This window comes from Malaclemys terrapin, chromosome 8 (assembly GCF_027887155.1).
Source record: "Malaclemys terrapin pileata isolate rMalTer1 chromosome 8, rMalTer1.hap1, whole genome shotgun sequence".
NCBI lineage: Eukaryota > Metazoa > Chordata > Testudines > Emydidae > Malaclemys > Malaclemys terrapin.
Genome location: NC_071512.1, coordinates 101,132,601 through 101,151,569, shown reverse-complemented (window position 1 = coordinate 101,151,569; position 18,969 = coordinate 101,132,601). Strand labels below are relative to the sequence as shown.

The 18,969-nt window shown below is 40.2% G+C and overlaps 1 protein-coding gene across 1 annotated transcript in view; it reads right to left on the bottom strand.

The window, feature by feature from the left end:
- Positions 1-200: 200 nt before the first annotated feature.
- Positions 201-18,969, bottom strand: part of FAF1 (Fas associated factor 1) — a 325,268-nt gene continuing 306,499 nt past the window's right edge. The window contains exon 19 of the mRNA XM_054036693.1: positions 201-2,437. Coding sequence (XP_053892668.1) covers positions 2,354-2,437 — 84 coding nt within the window. The 3' untranslated portion in view covers positions 201-2,353. The remainder of the gene's footprint in view (positions 2,438-18,969) is intronic.

Sequence of the window (18,969 nt, the reverse complement as noted above, 5' to 3'; positions counted from 1 at the left end):
TTTGTTGAAATAGATATATTTGCATTCTTGCAGGATGATGTTTTATGTACCAGAAGAGGGCTGCAATACCACCACTTAGAACGGTTTTAATTATCACCACCACGTTTTGATGATGCCAGTGTATTTTGTGGTATGAATAAAATGAGAAGAAACTCAAAACAAATGTTAGGAAAAAAACCAGCAGCATTGACTTCAACAGATTCAACAAATATTCAAGCCACATTTAATAACTTTATGAAATTAGTATCAAAGAATATATAGTCAAAATACAGAAATAAAGTTGAATGAGAGAAAACAGCATGATGAGATCAAACAAAAGTTAAACAGAACAGATTAAATATAAAAAGTTAACTGAAAGGTCACTCTGCTACGTGCAGCAATATTTCAGCAACTCCTTTCTTTAATAGTCAATTTAACAATGACGAGCTAATTGGGGGAGGAGGGGAAGCTAAAGCATCACTTTGAAATGTCTGCTGTGTAAGTTACTGTGATTGTGCAAACAAAGTCACCCCAGTTTGCAACCTGTGTTAAATTTAGATTTAATAGATGTAGTGTCCGCTTTTGTTTTGTTTTGCTTTTCTCGTGAAGCAGTACAAAGGTTTAGAATGAAGTGTCTGCATTTAGCTCTCCATTACATTTACATTTGCCTTTCATTTGGCTGCTATTGTATGTGTTGTGGACTGCAGATGATTAAAATTTGCTTACACATCCAAACCTTTAGCTTGTCATGAATACATCACTTCTAAAAGTATGTGCTGTGTGCATTATTAATTACAGAATTATCATAAAGATACAGTAAGGCTTTCCCCACTCTGAAGTTTGCATTTTTTGGTAGGTAACAATATATCAGCTTTACTAACACCCTAATAATAGTCATACATTAATTTTAGATCTCCATTCCTCCAAAAGAAAAAAAAAAGACTGAAGGTGTGTACAGTTAGTTTCTGATTAGTATAAAATGTTCAGATTGGGATTCGATCTGCTACGGTAAAGAACATGAGTTACGTATAAACAGAATGTGAAAAATAATATTCCAAGTAGTTTGATTAGCAGCTGATGTTTCTGTAGTGCTCCTGTACACTATACAGTAAGCCCAGGAATAAAACAAAAAGCAGATCAAAAGTGTTTCGATGCAGGTTTAGGCATCAAGTGTATGTTATGGTCTGAACCTTCAGTATGCTCATTCTATGGTTTAGGTACATAAAGTACCAAATTTTGTCCATATCAGATACCAGATAGTTGGTGCATACATTTCAGATAATGGAACTAGAATTTGTTAATCTGAGATGGGATCAGTAATCTCTTGTTAAAATGTCAAAAAAGTGTGCAATAATAAGGCAGATTTCTTATTACACCATCTCTTTAGATATTTATCATTTGGTGAAACAAACAAGGTGCTTTAAAAACAGCAGAGTAATAGGATACAAACAAGTGCCAGAAAGAAGGAAAAATGCAAAAATGGGAACTACCATTTCTTCCACAATGAGGAATAGAGAACTTTTGTATCTGGTATTTGAAAGATTTTTAACAGCTGATACTCAATATCAGCTGCTTCCTGAAGTGTTGGCAAGATACCAGGTTTCTGGTACTGGCCCATTTCTAACATTATTTAAATATTCACATCATGCAATAAGCAGTTTCACACACTGCAATGTAATGGAAAATACTTCCTAAACTGAATTAGAATCAAGACCCAAAGCAGAACCAGAAAATAAATATCTTGCATATATGTCAAACTATATTCTTCAAACAAAACCTTACATCTTATCAAAGAAGTCAGAAAGTACCAACAAAAATTATATGCTTTCTACTATAATACTGTTAAATTTCCATGTTTGAGAATGTCCCATTTAATTTTTTCTGCCTTTTCAAATTAGGTGGCAAAGTAGAAATTCAAACACAGAGTAAAATGCATATATATGAGAGTGCTGGCTCAGCGAGATATCAAATATACAGCATTCTAGTGTCAAAAGTACAGGCAGAAATGTCCAAGATTTCTTGGTGAAAAAGGGGCATTTGAGGAGTAAAAATTCTACTTAACAATCACTCACATTTTAACAGTGCATTAATTAGAACAAAAGCCAGATGAGAAGTGAGCAACAGAATCGTAATGTTCCGTGTTCATAACAGAATATTATCCTCTGCTCATTTAAACGAGGTTGGAAACATATACTCATGTATGTGAAACTTTAAGTAGCTAGGTTTATTCTTTTTTCAGGATTCTTGCAAGAGGCAGAGTTGTGACACTGCATTGAATTGGATGATAGTAGAAGGTGGTTTTGCTAGAAGCCTTTCTCCCAACGCTGTGCCTCTGTCTTATCAAAGGATTACGAGTCCTGCAATCTGTTCTGATCTATTCTTTTGCCTCTAGGAAAAGGGTTTCTTGAGGATACAGTTTTACCTCCAGTAATGATTTATTTGGATCCAACTGAGTCACCTGTAAAGATAAAAAAGAAATCTGAAAAGATATGTATAAGATTTCCTTTGAACTGTATATTTTTAGGAGTATAGATTAATGTTCATTGGGGAGCAGTTTTGATTTCTGCCTGGGGGATTCACAAAGGTAATTCCCATTAGTGCTAATGGGAGCTCTGTCCATTCCCAGTACATTGGTGAAAGAACAGATTCAACAGATGCTACACATTTGCTCAGAGAAAAGTTGTTTACTTTCCCTCATCATCTTCAGTATGAAGATATCTGTTTTTGTCACAGTGGATGTCATTCTGAAAGGATTATTGGAACACGGGGGGTGAAGGTGAGAGACACGAAAAGACTACAAGCTCACATGCATCCTAAATGCCCACTTACTTCAAGGGGAGATTTAAGTGTGCAAGAATGTAGGATTGGTTTTATATTTTATTCATTTGAGCCCTGGTTCAGCAAAGCATTAAGGGCCAGATTTTTAATGGCATTTAGGAACCTAAAGATGCAGATAGGCACGTAGTGGGATTGTCACACTTAGGCATCTAGCTAAGCACTGGTGCCTGAGCGCTTTTGAAAACCCCACTATGCACCTATTTGCATCTTTAGGTTCCTAAATGGCTTTAAAAATTGGCTCTTAAAGCTTTGAGCACCTTCAACTACAACTGGCTTTCACTTTAAACTGTGAGTAATCTCATCCCTGTCCAACAAAGCATTCAAGCCCCATTGAAGTAACTTCAGTGAATCTTAAGCATGTACTTAAGTGCTTTATTGAAATGTAGTATGTGCTCAAGTGCTTTGGAAACTGTCTACATATGGGCTTGATCCATGCATTTAGGCTCAGTCTCTAGAGCTATGAAGTTTACCAGCAAATACCTCCTACTGAAATGTTTCACATACACAAAATAGTGGAGAGGAGAGCCCAGCCTTCTGAATCAAACATTTGTACCCTGTTTCCCCGAAAATAAGACAGTGTCTTATATTAATTTTTGCTCCCAAAGATGCGCTAGGTCTTATTTTCAGGGGATGTCTTATTTTTCAGAAATGAAAAATGCCTTATTATCGGTGGATGCCTTATTATCGGGGGGATGCCTTATTATCGGGGGGATGCCTTATATTACAACGAGAGGCAAAACTGTAAGTAGGCCTTATTTTCGGAGGATGTCTTATTTTCGGGGAAACAGGGTATGTTGCAACATCTAGATTTGTAGAACACCACTGTGGCATTTAAAAGGACAATGGCAAGGTTTTGCTATAAATATTTAAACACTACTTTTTACTTTGTTTGAAATAATTCATTGATAGTTTGAACTTTAGTTCTGTTTGCTAACCCATTTTTTACTTCTTTCTTTGCACCTGCACATTGGTTTGTTATTGAGGGTATGTTCATGAGTACTGTATTATTAGCATTATGCTAAAACAGCAATGACAAATGCATACAGGCAAGCCTTATTTAGAAGCAAGAAGTGTTTTACCTATGACCATATCGTGCCACTGGTTTTTAAAGAGTACTTTTAATAGAAATAAATGCTAAAAAAATAGAATCAGTGACATATTAGGGTCCCAAGTGTGTCAGGTATTAGAAATTACTATAATTAACACCTAGTGTATTTAATTTTAATTTCTGCCTTGAATGCAGTTTGGGTATGGTATGCTTCTCTTATCAATCCTGGTATACTAAAAGTTTTAAAATGCAATTAAAAACTGAACTGAAAAATTTGTTTTCAAAATTTCAAAGACTGGATTGGGAAAACAGATTTTTTTTAAAGTAGTAAAATATTGTATCTACCTACTTTGATGTATCCGTTTAATTTTATAGCATTTATTCCAAAAATCTTTATTGCCACTGTTTTACTGTGCACTTGCAGATAATTAACTATTTTTACATTTAAAAAAAAATGTGCTTATCACTTCTCTAAGCACATTCTCTAAGATTTAAAATCAATCTCATTCACTCTGATGAATGTAATGGAACTTAAAAAAAATACAGATGCATATTTTTAATTCCCAATGCTGGGATATATTTTCTTATGTTTTAGATACCACAGTGAGTTATCTGTGAATGGTAGAGAAGAAAAATAGTTTGTACAGACACCAGACCATTAAAATTCATTTGTAGATAATAAGAATCTAACTCCAATTATGCATTCCTGCACAGATGCTGCTTAAATTATTGAAAGGTTATCTTAGAAAGCAAACCTGTTATGTAAAAAACAGCTAAAGTAGTGCGTTTAAGTTTGTGATTACAGAAGTATACTAATTAAGTACCTTTGTTGCATTTTTAATGCTTTAGTATTCTTCTGTTACAGTCCATTGCATTTAGGCGCTGAAAGGGAAGTATATAGGGACCTTTATAATTCTCAGCACAAGAGGTACAGTGCACCTGAGAGAAGCAATTTTATTTCTCTGTTCAGTTTAAACCTGTATCTAATTAGATCCTCTCTCATTTCAAATCCCACAACCCCTTTATTGCAAAAGCAAGAAAATGTAGGTGGAGAGAGAGATTTGTTTGTATCAGGCAAAAACGGATTTGAAAAGCAGCGCTGGGTTAATGAACACTATCCTCCAGACTGTAACCAGATGGAAACCTATTATTCACTTGAGTGTAATTAATGATACACAGCCTAATCAAAACTCTTGGGTTTGCAAACTTCAGTTACGTTAATAACAACGATGAGCGATGTCCTTTTCTCAATTTCTTTATATGTGGGAAGTTAGTTAAAAGCAACATTCAGTACCTGCAGTAAGAAGCCTGTGCCACTTTTCACCCTTGATTTCAGTGTGCTGTTTTTTAATTCACTGAGGGACAGCAGAGTTTGCAAATGTTTACACCATTACCCAATTAACTAACAATATGGCTCCTACATCTGTCAACAAACAAAGCTGTTGTTGCTTTGTTTTAGCTCCTTGGCATTTTCTGTTCATATGGGTCGCCATTGTACTTAATTATCACGCCATAACCCTTCTGCAGCTTCTACTTTGTTATTTGTGGTTTGTAAATATGTTGTTTACCAAAAAGAACAGAAGCTTTATTAGTGAACACACCTCTGACCAAAAGAAATGCTTCAACTGGTGAATAAATGATTAAATACAGGACTAAGCTAAAGCACCTTGCAACTTCAAATATCTTTAGAATTAGAAACCAAGAGAGTTGTATACAACAAAGACCAAAGGCCCTGTAAGAAATGTCACTAACACAGGTGTCTCTACCCCACTTTCTAGTGAGATTTATTCTGCTTAGCAAGATTTATATGGCTATTTCACAGTGTAACTCCAAAGCCTGAAACATTCTTTATATTCACTTTATAATCTGTTACATTAATACGACATTAAAATAAAATCTGGCACTTCTAAAACTTTGCTCTGATGTAATGTTTTTTATTCATCGTGTGTGTGTGTGTAAAATCTATACATCTGAAGACTACTGTGTACTACATATGTTAAACTGAACAGAAAATGAGTTCAGAAATCCTGTTTATTATCTAAAGGTAACTTGCACGTTATGGCCCCAGTTTAGGGAAGAACTGAAGCATGTGCTTAACGCTAAGCACTCAAGTAGTCCCATTGCTCTCAATGAGACTCAGGCACTTCAGGTTCAGCACACACGGAAGTGCCTTACTGTTTACAAAATTCCCCTCAAATGAGGCGTTCAGTACATTTGTTTAAGACTTGCTTTTTTCTTTTTATTCTTAGATCCTGAGAAATCTAAGTCACTAGCTCACGCTCAAATGATGCCCCACTTATCCCACGGTTAGAAAAACAAATTGGGCATAGTGTTGGCCCAATGAAGAAGTCTTTTTAAATAACTTAGTGGTTTTGCAAAGTTTTAATTATTCTATATTCCAAGGGATATAAAACAAGAGCAACCGTTGATATATCATATAAAAGGCCCTGTCAGCTGACGTCATGCGCCATCAGGGTTCCATGTCTGATACGATGCCAATGGCTTTGTGTTTGTTGGGACGCCACATAAAATGGGAGAAGGTGATGGGAGCAGCACTGGATGTTCAGGAGCTCGAAGTACATCTTAAAGTACAATAATGTGCTCAGTAAAGTGCTCAAGCTTATGATATTCTCTGGAAATAACTTTCATTGGTGTGTTTTATATTCTATGCATTTTAATATCTTTTTATAGCAAAAAAAAGTTTTTCCTTCCAAACTCATTTTCTGCAGCATTGGCATGCTCACCTGAACTGACCTACGTGTACTGCTACTACACATTCGCATCCTGTACAGCAGCAATTTTACTGTTTACAAGGTATGGTTTCTTACCCACCCTAACCCTGCAGGGAAGAGATAAGAAAAAAAAAATGGCTTAATGCCCAGGAAGGTCATTTAAAAATAATGAACTGAATATACAATTATTATAACACGTACTTGAGCAGCAAATATCACACCCTTCACCTCCCTCACACCGTAGGACAAGGATCCGATTCTTGAGTAGCACAAATCTCTCTTCTACTTACACACGCATGAATACATTTCATGAATCAAATGCACAAAGAGTTCTTTTACTCTCTTTCCTAATCCCCCTAAGTATAAATGCAGTGAAAATTACTTAAATGCACACCTGGTAAAGGACTAAATCTGTTTAAAAAACTATATTTTCACTCTGACACACAAACAAATACAGTGACTCCTTTCTACCTGTTAATAATCTCTGTGTGTAAAAGGGTTATCTGGATAATAGGGTCAACTGTGGGCACAAATAAAGAGTGTGTACTTTTATAGAAATAAATGCAATTAGATCTGGTTTAGCTGAATTCGCTTGAAAATACTTTTAAATTTGAATGAAAGAAACCTGTCCTGTTAACAAATAAGGAACAATATTATATCATAGTTAGCAAAACCTGGCAAATAAAACATTACACATCTTGTTCACAATAAAAAGCTTTAATCCAGAAACACTGAGTGACTGAACTACTATACCTATATGTACCTGACTTCTGGATACTTTTAAAAACAAAATTTTAGATCCAACACATTTCTTCCAAGATGTATATTTAATCCAATAACCAATATTAACATATCCAAGAAAGATATGCTATAACCCGACCCCCACACTCCTAATCCTCCCCCCACAAAATCCATATAGCTTTCTGGTAAAAACTGACTTCAGTGGAGCTTTGACAATTTACACCAGCTGAGAATCTGCCCATAGATCCGGTTTCTCCAGGCCATATGTGCCTGACTTATATTACTATCTGTCTGGCTAGATTGTAAACTAAGTGAGGCAGAGACCACGTCCTCCTCTGTCTTTTGTACAAAGCTGAGCACACCAACAGAGCACAAGAGCACAACACATCATAACAATAAACCAAAAACCAGTGGTGTTCAGTTTTTCAATTTTATAGCGAGTCTTGTGATATTTGGGACTTTTCTTCCAGCCTCAGCTGCTGGGGCCATGTGATTACTTGAAAATCTCACTTCCAATTTTTTTTAAAAAAGTAAGTTTCTAGCCCTTGTAGTTGCAGAGAAAAAGTTGAACATGTAAACCCTAACCGCTGCAACACCAGAATCCAAATAAAAGGAACCACATATTTATTATTTTTAAACAGGTCTTGATTTTTGAACAAATCTCATGCATGAGTTTATGGGGCCTGGCTCATGACATTTTAACAGTTGGAGTTGGCAATACAGTATAACCTCAGGGTTACGAACACCAGAGTTACAAACTGATCAGTCAACCACACACCTTTATGCAACCAAGCAGCAGCAGAGACCAAAAAGAAAAAGGCAAATACCATACAGTACTGTGTTAAACGTAAACTACTACAAAAATAAAGGGAAAGCAGCATTTTTCTTCTTCAGAGTAAAGTTTCAAAACTGTATTAAGTCAATGTTCCGTTGTAAACTTTTGAAAGAACAACCAGAACGTTTTATTCAGAGTTATGAACATTTCAGTTACGAATAACCTCCATTCCCAAGGTGTTCGTAACGCTGAGGTTCTACTGCACTGCAAAACAGTGTTAGATCTGCTCAGAGTGTTTGATGTCCTTAGATCTTTTAGTATTTAAAAAAATAATAAAACCAAACATATCCAAATGGCATCCGCAAGTTTTATCTTGTTATGCAGTCGTGTATTGCTAGATCTCATTTTTACAAGCATAGTTCCACCGCAACATATGTGGCTTTCAGCAACTTTGGACACAGCAAATTAAACATGTTAATAGTAAGAGTTTGCATTTACATCGTAACTTTCACCCACGGATCTCAAAGCACTTTACAAACATTAAAACAGCTATTGTGAATTAGGTCTGATCCTTACTTGACAGATGGGTAAACTGTAGCACAGAGAGATTATGTCACTTGGCAAAGGATACCCAGTGAGTCAGCAGCAGAGTTGGGAACAGAACCCAGGAGTAGCGCTGGGTGAATAACTGAGTTTTCAGTTCAGGGGCAGTTCTGGGGGAAAATATAATTGGTTTGAGTTGAAATGAATCTGGATTTTTTCAGAAGTTTTGGCGAATAGAAAAGGCCTGTTTCAGGTCAGTTCCAGAGCAAGGATTTGAACCTGGGTCATCCCAGGTGAGGGCCTTAATCACTTGGCTTAAGATGATTGGTGAAGTGCCAGGAGGCGGCAGCAGCACCTCCTCTTCTGCCTCTACCTCTTCTGGCTGTTTTGTGAATAGCTGAAACTATTCATGTCAAATTCACAAATAGTTTTGGGTCGATTGAAACTGCATTTTTTTGTTGAATAAAATATTCGCCTGAAATATTTCACCCAGGTCTGCTCAGGAGTTCTGGATCCCACGCCCTTGCTCTAACTTCTAGATCACACCCTCTTGCCCTTTATTATATCATTACATTGTGTAGATTGTTGCAGAATAGTTAGAATGAACTATTAGCCTGTGTGTGTTACAGACTGCACAAAGTTCTGGGAGAAGTTTAGGAAGCAGATTCACAGAGTATGACTCTTTCTTTTATGATGACCTATTGCACTGAACTGAATGGAATTCTTGTACCACTGATTTCAATTGGACTACATGTAGTGAGAATTATTGTATGTAGTGTTTAATCTTGCGTAGTGTTTAATCTTGCATAAAAGTATAATGTACAGTAAGAATGATCCAAGTGATACTGTAAAAAGCAACAGAGGGTCCTGTGGCACCTTTAAGACTAACAGAAGTATTGGGAGCATAAGCTTTCGTGGGTAAGAACCTCACTTCTTCAGATGCAAGTCTGAAGAAGTGAGGTTCTTACCCACGAAAGCTTATGCTCCCAATACTTCTGTTAGTCTTAAAGGTGCCACAGGACCCTCTGTTGCTTTTTACAGATTCAGACTAACACGGCTACCCCTCTGATACTTGACACCAAGTGATACTGTACATGGTGAGATATGGGTAGTGTTTTGTCCATGGATGTGACCAATATAACATATATTACAATTAAAAATTATAGAAACCAGCCTATTGATCTGATGGCATTTAATGAGTAAGATTTTGAATCCTTATCACTAGAGGTAAGAGAGCTAATACCTTCACCTTGAATGTTTGGAGGGGGCTGGAGGTGGGGAGAGATGAGTGTGCATTATGCCACTGCCATGGCACTGTCTACAGATGGATTTGGATAAGAAGCAAGGTTGGATACAGGGAAGGAAGGTCCTGCTGGAGGCCTAGTGTTATATTTAAATAGGATTGATAAGGGATAAGAAGGGAAGATGGGAATATGGCTAGTCAGAAAGGTTAAAGGCTCAAATCACCCCAGTTCTCCTGCTTAAACTTTGAATATTTGTTGCCAATTGGATCTGGTTAGCTCAGAAGAACTTAGCTGTTATGGAAAATCCACAAGGAATTCCATCATTTGATGTCATATAGCTATACACATGGTCATCAGCAAGTTTGGGGGATCCAGCACACACACCTCTGCCACCTGAGCTAACAGAGTAACTGATAGCAGCAGGAGGTTATCATTCTTTATGTGGGCCAGCACTAGAGGTGAATGGGACGCTTTGTCAGTGGGTTTCACAGATATTTGCTGACAGCAGAGGAATGGAGAGACTCAGGAAATTTGGGTTCTACTCTATGCTCTCCAGAGGAGTGTGCTGTAGTGGTATGTCCCAGTCCCAATCAAGTCTCTCCCCCACAGCTGTCTCTTTGTCCCAGTCATTCCTAATCTCCTTGTTCAGCAAGTCCTAATGTCATATCTTGGGATTCTCCATCCCACTCCCAGTCCCCACCAGCTCCTTGTCACCGGTGCCCTTGTCCAGCCAGACCCAGTTCTACCCAGCTCCTCATCTATTTTGAGTCTCCACTCCCCTGGAGACTGGTCTCCAGTCACCCCAGAACCCCAGTCACCCCATCCCCACTGGCTTCAAGTCCCAATTTCTTTCCCTGGGCACCTCACTGAGTATATCTCCCCCCACCCCCTTCCCCGCAGCTCCTTGTCCCAGTCTCTTCATCCAGCCAGTCCCAATTCTCCCCCACAGCTCCTCATCTGATCTCCATCTTTCCCTCAACTACCAGCTTCTGCTTCCCCCATTTCCATCCCTAGCTTCCAGTCTCCTGGCCCAGCCAATTGCCCTCCACCCCGCAGTCTCTGTCTTACCCAGCCTCTCAGTCCCAGTTTCCCTCCCAACCCAACTGCCAGTCCTAGCTTCCCTCTCCCCAACATGGCAACCTCCAGTCCCAGTCTGCCTTCCCCTCCCCATACTCCTTTTCCCAATCTAATCCCCCAAGCAGGTCCAGCCTTTGTCCCCTCTGCATTAGAATTGGGCAGCTTCCTCCTCTATACGGCCAGGGGTGTCACTGAGAACAGAGGAAAGACTGCTCTCCGGGCTGGTCTACACTAATGTAAATCAATCTAAGGCCTGGTCCACACTAACCCCCCACTTCGAACTACGATACGCAACTTCAGCTACATGAATAACGTAGCTGAAGTCGAAGTACCTTAGTTCGAACTTACTGCGGGTCCAGACGCGGCAGGCAGGCTCCCCCGTCGATGCCGCGTACTCCTCTCGCGGAGCAGGAGTACCGGCGTCGACGGCAAGCACTTCCGGGATCGATCTGGGATCGATTTATCTAGACAAGATGCAATAAATCAATCCCAGAAGATCGATTGTTTACCGCCGGACCCGGAGGTAAGTATAGACGTACCCCAAGTTATGCTAGTTCAGTCATGTAAATTACGTAACTGAAGTCAATGTAATTTAGGTCGATTTACATGGGTGTCTGCACCACGCTACATCGATGGGAGACACTCTCTCGTCAACATAGCTTCCGTCTCTCAAGGAGGTGGAGTACAGACGTCGACGGCAGAGCGCTCTCCCATTGACTTAACGTGTCTTCAACAGACCCGCTAAATCGACACTGCTGCATCGATTGCAGCAGTGCCGATTTAGCCAGTAGTGTAGACATGGGTTAGGTGCTTGGACCTGGGCCAGCCCACAGCAGCCCAGAGCTGCAATTGCATGGGAAGTCCTGCTCTTCCCAGGCTGGAGCATACACAGTGCAGATGGAACCTTCAGGGGATTTAATAATAAAACAGCTGGGCCAAGTAATCCACCATCTGTACAGTCTCCCTCACAACTAATGAAATTGATGCATGTAAATTAGCAGTAGAGTAAGGGTGGTGATTTGTTGAGTTACCTCTGATATCACAATGGCCTAGGACTCTTTGCATGGCATAGATATATGCCTTACTGTATCTGTACAGCTCACGGGTGTACAGTCAAAAGGCTAAGGTTAAAAATTTGACAGTGACAGATTCTAGTGCAAATCCTAGTGATGATTGAACCTGGTGATATTCTGAAGAAAAACTGGTCTCAGCCATGCTTGTAGCTGTTTCTGTTGCTTCACACTGACTCAATAGACATTCTAGGCTTCAGAGTGACACGCGGACAAAGTGACAATCTTGGAATCGTATTATAGTTCAAACAAATCTCTACTGAGTATGTGTAAACTGCAATTTTTCAAAGACTTATAACTCGGTCAAATTTGGGCAGATTTTTGCAGGGACAGCAAAGGAAATGTACATCTCTGACACAAAGGCTACCGCCCTGCCAAATTTCAAGTCCACAGCATGTAGGCACTAGAGCTTTTTTAAGAAAAGGTCACCAGAAATTTTTAACGTGTGCAAAACTATGTATTTTCCTTAGCCTTGTTCTTGTAAAGGGTTGAACCGTTTGGCTGAAATTTCTAAAAATTTCAGCCTGAGGCAGACGCCCAGCATAGAAAATTTCATTCTGAGCAGTCAAAAGATTAGTAAAGTTATAAGCATTTGAAAACAGGTTTGACAACCTTAGCATTAGGTGGTGCTACCAGCCCCACCTATAATAAACCAAACAAACATTCAAAGGAGCTTTCAAGATGTGGCCAATCACCATCTTGATTAATTTGCTTGCATGTTGTATCTGTTGGTTCTCTTAGATTGTAAGATCTTTAGGGGAAGGGTAATTTGGGGTAATAATGTAATAAATAATAATATTTCCTTGCTTTTACAGGTTAAGCTAGACCCCCGGTGAATTTTAATTACTGCCTTTTTTGTGTGGCAAGGACAGCAGGTCATAAAACTTCACGTATCTTGTTGGACCTCCCTAAGACAATGACTAAAATGAGAGCTGGTCTATACAGGGTTTTAAGGATTTCACCCATCCTTCTGAAGGAGGGGCCAAGGGAATAAAAAAACAGGTTGTTCCCTAATGCTTCAATATATGCCAACCTTTTCTTCACATAATCTCATTACCTCTCCTCCTCATTGGCAGCAGCCAGCATCCCCCACCAGCCCTGAGCAATTAGAAAGGCAGGTGGTCATTAGAAAGACAGGAACGTTGCTCTGCACCAGTCACCAGGGGATGCTGAAGCTCAATGTGTGCTATACCATCCCTCTCTGGATGCTGACTACCATCTCTGCACTGCTCCAATACTTTTATTTTGACCAAATTCGAATTCTCAGCAATAACATTTCCTTTCAGGAGCAGGGAGGGGAAAGAGAGAGAGAGAGAGAGAGAGGACTCCCTTGTGTCACAGAAGTTTCCACCAGGAGCTAAACAAACCTGATGACCATCCAATCAAGACTCGCAAGCACTAGGAGAGCTCCACCAGACAACACTCTTAGCAAAATATAGTGCTTCCGCCTAGACTACTAGATGTAGATTATTGAGAAAGTACTAGTCAGTAATGGGATTTATATGCATTTAACTATGATTGTATAGAACAAAACCCCAAAAGGGTTTTTAACACCAGTTCAAAGGATGAAGGTCTCAGACAGGATAGTGATGAGCACTGTACAGAAACCATGGCTGACAGATAGAATCAATAACGTACACATGACTGCTTTTGTAATTGAGTTTGATGGATTTACTTATCCAGTTACCAAAACAGCAGGAGATCATTTCATGTGCTAGTAACCAGATAATGCATTTTTAATGTCTTAATGTTACCAAGGCTCTTTATGGGTATTTTGATACAACATATTTTTCCTGTGTGCAAAAATGTATAGAATGAATGTTAAGCATGAACCACAGGTTGAAAAATAAAAGGGGTCTTAAAGTATGTCTACATTCGAGCTAGAGGTGTAATTTCCAGCGTGGGTGGACGTATGCGTGCAGCTCTGATCAAGCTAGCTTGCTAAAAAGAGCAGCCCAGCCACCGTGTCACAGGTGGTGGGACTGGCTAGCCGCCCTGAGCACAGTCCCGCCCAGGACCTTAGGCATGCACTCGAGTGGCTAGCCCATCTTGCCGCCACAGCTAGGCGTCTGTTAGCATGTTAGCTCGATTATAGCTAGCGCATGTACATCGACCTGAGCTGGAAATTACAGCCTCAGTTTGAATATAGACATCAGTTTAGAAAGGGCCAGTTTAGATTGACTAGTGCTATAATCTAAAGCAGAGTTTCCCAGTTTCACTACAGTATACTTCCCCCTGCAATCAGATAATGTACTTGGGTTTCCCCAGAAGCAAACATCTTATCAAATAGGGTGCTGTGGGGTAAGAGGGCAGGGAATGGGGCATTTGGGCAGAATATTTTAATCCTGTAGACAGTGGAAGTATTCTTGCTTTTTTGCTCATTCTCCCCTTGCACTTCTCTACTCAAAATGAATCAACTGAAGGTTAGTATTCAGTACTGATTATTCAGTACTGGATTCTGGCTTTGGTGAGTCTTACATAAAAACAGAAATAATTTACCTTTTCTTCACTGGCCTGGCTTAAATTCTCCTGGAATTATTTAACGCTTTCACTCAGAGGTCAACCCAATACTTTCAGAAACCCTGATATACACAGTCAAATTCTGTAGACCGATTTTTCAAAATATCTGGCTCCGGGGGTCAGGAGGGAATTCTCACCTCCTTTTTCCTTGTCCACATATAGCTTTGCATAGATGGCTAGATGCATGAGGATATTCCACCTTCCTCTAAGATTCTGGTTATCAGCCACTGCTGATGCCAGGACACCAAGTTTGAACTGCTATAATAAATCTTATTTTCCAGGATGGAAATGTTAACAAAAATTTTGCTGAAAAGCCAGAATCATTCTAACATTCACCCACAAAAATTCTGACCACAGTAAATAGGGAAGTAACTTATCGGTAACAAGACAATGGCAAAACTGCTAGGCTGACTTCAATGGGGCCAGAATTTCACCCAGTCTTTGCAGACTCTCACTGAAAAAGGCTGCATCTCATGCTTTGTGAGCAATAGAACCATTAAAAGGAGTAAAACCATCATGGTAACATGTGACTTTAACACAGATTTGAATGTTCTGACCAGGATTATAAATAGTCTTGTTCACCTGAATTTAGTCGCCTTAGGCCTGTGCTCAAGCTTGGGGATAAAGCAGGCCTTGAAAGCCACTAGGCTGTGCAGTCAAAAGGATAGTGTCCTTCACAGAGGAACTGAACACATCAGTCAGTTATGGACAGCTTGGTAATATACAAAGCTCATTTTTTAAATCCAATACACTTCTCCATGCAAAGCCTTTGAGTGGTTCCAAAGATGAGCATCAACAGCTGACTAAACTACAATAAGTGAATATAAACTACACTAAACGTAGTAGTCGGACAACTAAAACTAGTATTACATAATGGAAAAGAGAAGAAAGATGTGTTAAAGACAGAAAGTGTTGGCTTCAGTGACTGAAACAGCTGATGTAGGGAGAGGAATTGCATGATTGTTAGATGGGTGTGGCCTTCTGTACAGGTGTTTGGAAAGTCTAGATCAGTGGTCTCCAAACTTTTTTGATCGCGCACTCCTATCAGTAAAAAGTTTTTGAGCACGCACCCCCTGCCGCGCCGGCTCTACCATTTTTGCCGAAGCAAAACAAAGCGCTCCTCCTGCTGCGCACCCCCAAGTATCCTCTTGCGCATCCCCTGAGGAGACGCTGATCTAGCCCAGTGGTTGATAAACATGTGCCCCTAGCAGTTCTATTGCTTTGAATGGTTCTGCAGTTTGCAAAGGATGACACACAACCTCCTATACCAGTGGTTCTCAGCCATGGGTCCGGGGCCCCCTGGGAGGCCATGAGCAGTTTTCAGGGGGGGTCCACCAAGCAGGACCAACCAGTGTTAGACTCACTGGGACCCAGGATAGAAAGCCTAAGCTCTGCTGCGCAGGGCTGACCCCGAGCCCTGCCATCCGGGGCTGAAGCAGAAGCCTATGTGTTATTTTTAAAAAAAAGCAGTTCGCATTTTACATAATAAGAAATATGAATGATTAAAACCTACTGAAGAGATTACATGGATCAGATTACATGGATCAAATTACATTTTTTCTCCACTTGCAGAAATCATGACAAAGAGGAAATGCATCATTAACCATGCAATAAAATGAAAGAGTTGTAGGAGCCTCTTAAAACTTAAGAAAAACATTTATTTCACTAGCTGATTTTGTCCTTTTGTCCTGGGAAAACATTGATTTATGTCCTAGAGCTTAAAATGAAGACAACTTTTGAGGTTTATTTTAACGACTTGTTCGTGCTTCAGGACCATGAGTTATATTAGCACAGTTCTGTGAACACTTGGTTAGTTAACTAGGACTACAGAATTAGTCCAAGGTTTATTTACATACATAGCTTATAAAATTCAGCAATGGAGTAATGTGAATTTAAAAATATATTTGAAATCCAGAAGATGTGGCTCATCAGATAACTAAGATAGATCAAATACTGGGCTCGAATCTATTTGTTGGGTTTCTTTATGTCTCGATTGTTTCATTTTAATAGCTTAACCCCTCGATACTAGAGCATGATCTCCAGTGACAGTAGCAGGCACACTGTAATTTCGTAGTGCAGTGAAGGACCCCAATCCTAGCTATTATCCAGTGAAATGAGCATCATCTCAGTGAAGTAACATTTGATTTGAGCTGACATTTCAACTTGTTACACTCGGAATCCCCTGTCTCCATTAAAACAGCCAAAGGTGCTGCCGTAGCTCTGTAACCAGCTGAGCCAGCAGGCAGTCCTCACTGAAGCTACTACAGTGCTGGTCAGTACCAGAGTGCTACTGGATATGGGCACAATATAGTACGAGTCCTTCCACGTATGGCTGAGAGCATTTTTTTTCTGCACCCTGCTCATCTTTTCCCAGCCTTCCATCAAGGTGAAGGGAGGAGAAAGGAAGCTAAATCCTAAAGCTGTTCCTGGACCTAGGTCTTTTTGAGGACTGCACACTATCTAATGAGCTAATGGCTAAGCTATTCCTTGAAGGCAGGGGTAGGGTGACCAGACAGCAGATGTGAAAAATTGGGACAGGGGGTGGTGGGTAATAGGCGCCTATATAAGACAAAGCCTCAAATATCAGGACTGTCCCTATAAAATCAGGACATCTGGTCACCCTAGGCCGGAGTAGCTCTGGAACTGACAGTGCCATATAAACTCTTCCGGATCACCCAGCTCACCGGGGAGGGGTGCAGGTTACACCATCCCATAGGAGGAGGTTATGTGCTTGCCTCTATGCTGCTGGCCAGAAATACTGACTGGTGCAGGGAGAGATATGGCCCTGTCTCCTTTGGGATGGCTTCCACTACAACAGGTCCTGGGGGACATTGCTCCTGGGGGACCCCAGGGATTGTGCTCATGCCTGGCTTTTGGAGGGGACATAAGGTACATAGGGAGGGTGGTGATCCCTCCCCTACCTTATACACCTTATGCAATGATCAGGAACAGCCTGGCCCTACACCTACTGAAATCCTGATCAGCACCTGTCTTGACTGGATGCACTGTACAGTGTGGGTTAGATTCAATCTATTTTAGCTTTGAGGCAAAACAGATTTCCCCCCACCCCCATTTCTTCAAACTGCTGTTGGAATTGGCTAATTAAAAGGATTTAAACAATCTTAACACTCTAAACAGAGCAAACTGGTTCTGAATTATTAAGCAACATTTTAGATGCATTTGAATAACCTTAAGTGACTTAACTGCCACCTGATCCTAAGCTATGTCTCAGATAAATAAATGTGAAATACTGTAGAAGTCTTAGCTTACTACGGCTTCCAGATACAGTAAATAAAGAGCTTAAGTCTCCAGTACACTGTCTGCAAAAGACACTCTAAAATAAATGGTTTACACTGGTGTACACTTAAAGTGGAAAGTGAAGAAAAAACTGCAGGGTTTAATTTTGATTTCCAGAGGACACTTGTAAGCACAGAATGTACAAAGCTCTACCAATGCCCTTGCATGGTGCTATGGCGTGCTGTATTGCTGGAGGTGGTGTCTTTCAAATACCATGAAAAACCAAGGTCAGAACATTCTGGTTAGTCATTAAAGATGCCATAGCACTTTCGCAAGCACAGGCTGTTAATTTTGATATCCTGGCCAAATTCCAGTCTGGTTAATTCCATTCTGGTTACTTAAACTGCCCCCTGTAGTATCAATTGGATGTGGCATCCTTCACTTTCTGATCTAACATATCAAGAAAGGCCTGCTCTGTAAGATGTACAAAGGCCTCAGGAAGACTTCTGCAGACTTCTCCATGGGAAGAAGTGATAGCATACTGGGCTCCGGATGGATTTTGTAGCTGGCACACTTGGCGGACTATCACTGAGGGTACGTGGAGGGCTTTCAGGCTGGAAGAAGGCTCATGGAAAGGCCAAAAGGTCAGCGAGTACTGCTGAAAGAGCAGGCTCATGTTTCTAGGGCTAGCTCTCCTTTTTGCTGTGTTGTTAAATAGCTGCTGTGTTAACATGCAAGAGGTGGCTGCGTTTCAGTGGTGGGTAAAGGGATTCTTGGAAGGAACCATAAAAACACATGTAGACTGTGCGAAAGCCAACAAGTACATTTCACATCAAATACCAAAAGGGCATCCCCCTCCTTTAAAAAGGTCTGTATGTATACATACAGCCTTCGCACATGCATCTCATGAAAAAACTGCACTGAACGAATATTCACAGAACACGTAGCATTGTAATCAGCAAGCTAAGCTTGTATTTACAATACAGATATTTCTACACAAACAACTTATGTGGCCAGAAAAAACAAACCTCTTCAAAGGTATTAGTCAGGAATCCACTAAGCAGCCAGATTCACTGGTGTGAAATATAGCTTTGGGCTTGGCATCCATTTTGCCATGGCTGCAGTACTGAAGGATAATGGTGGTTAGTATTCACTTAGTGTCAGC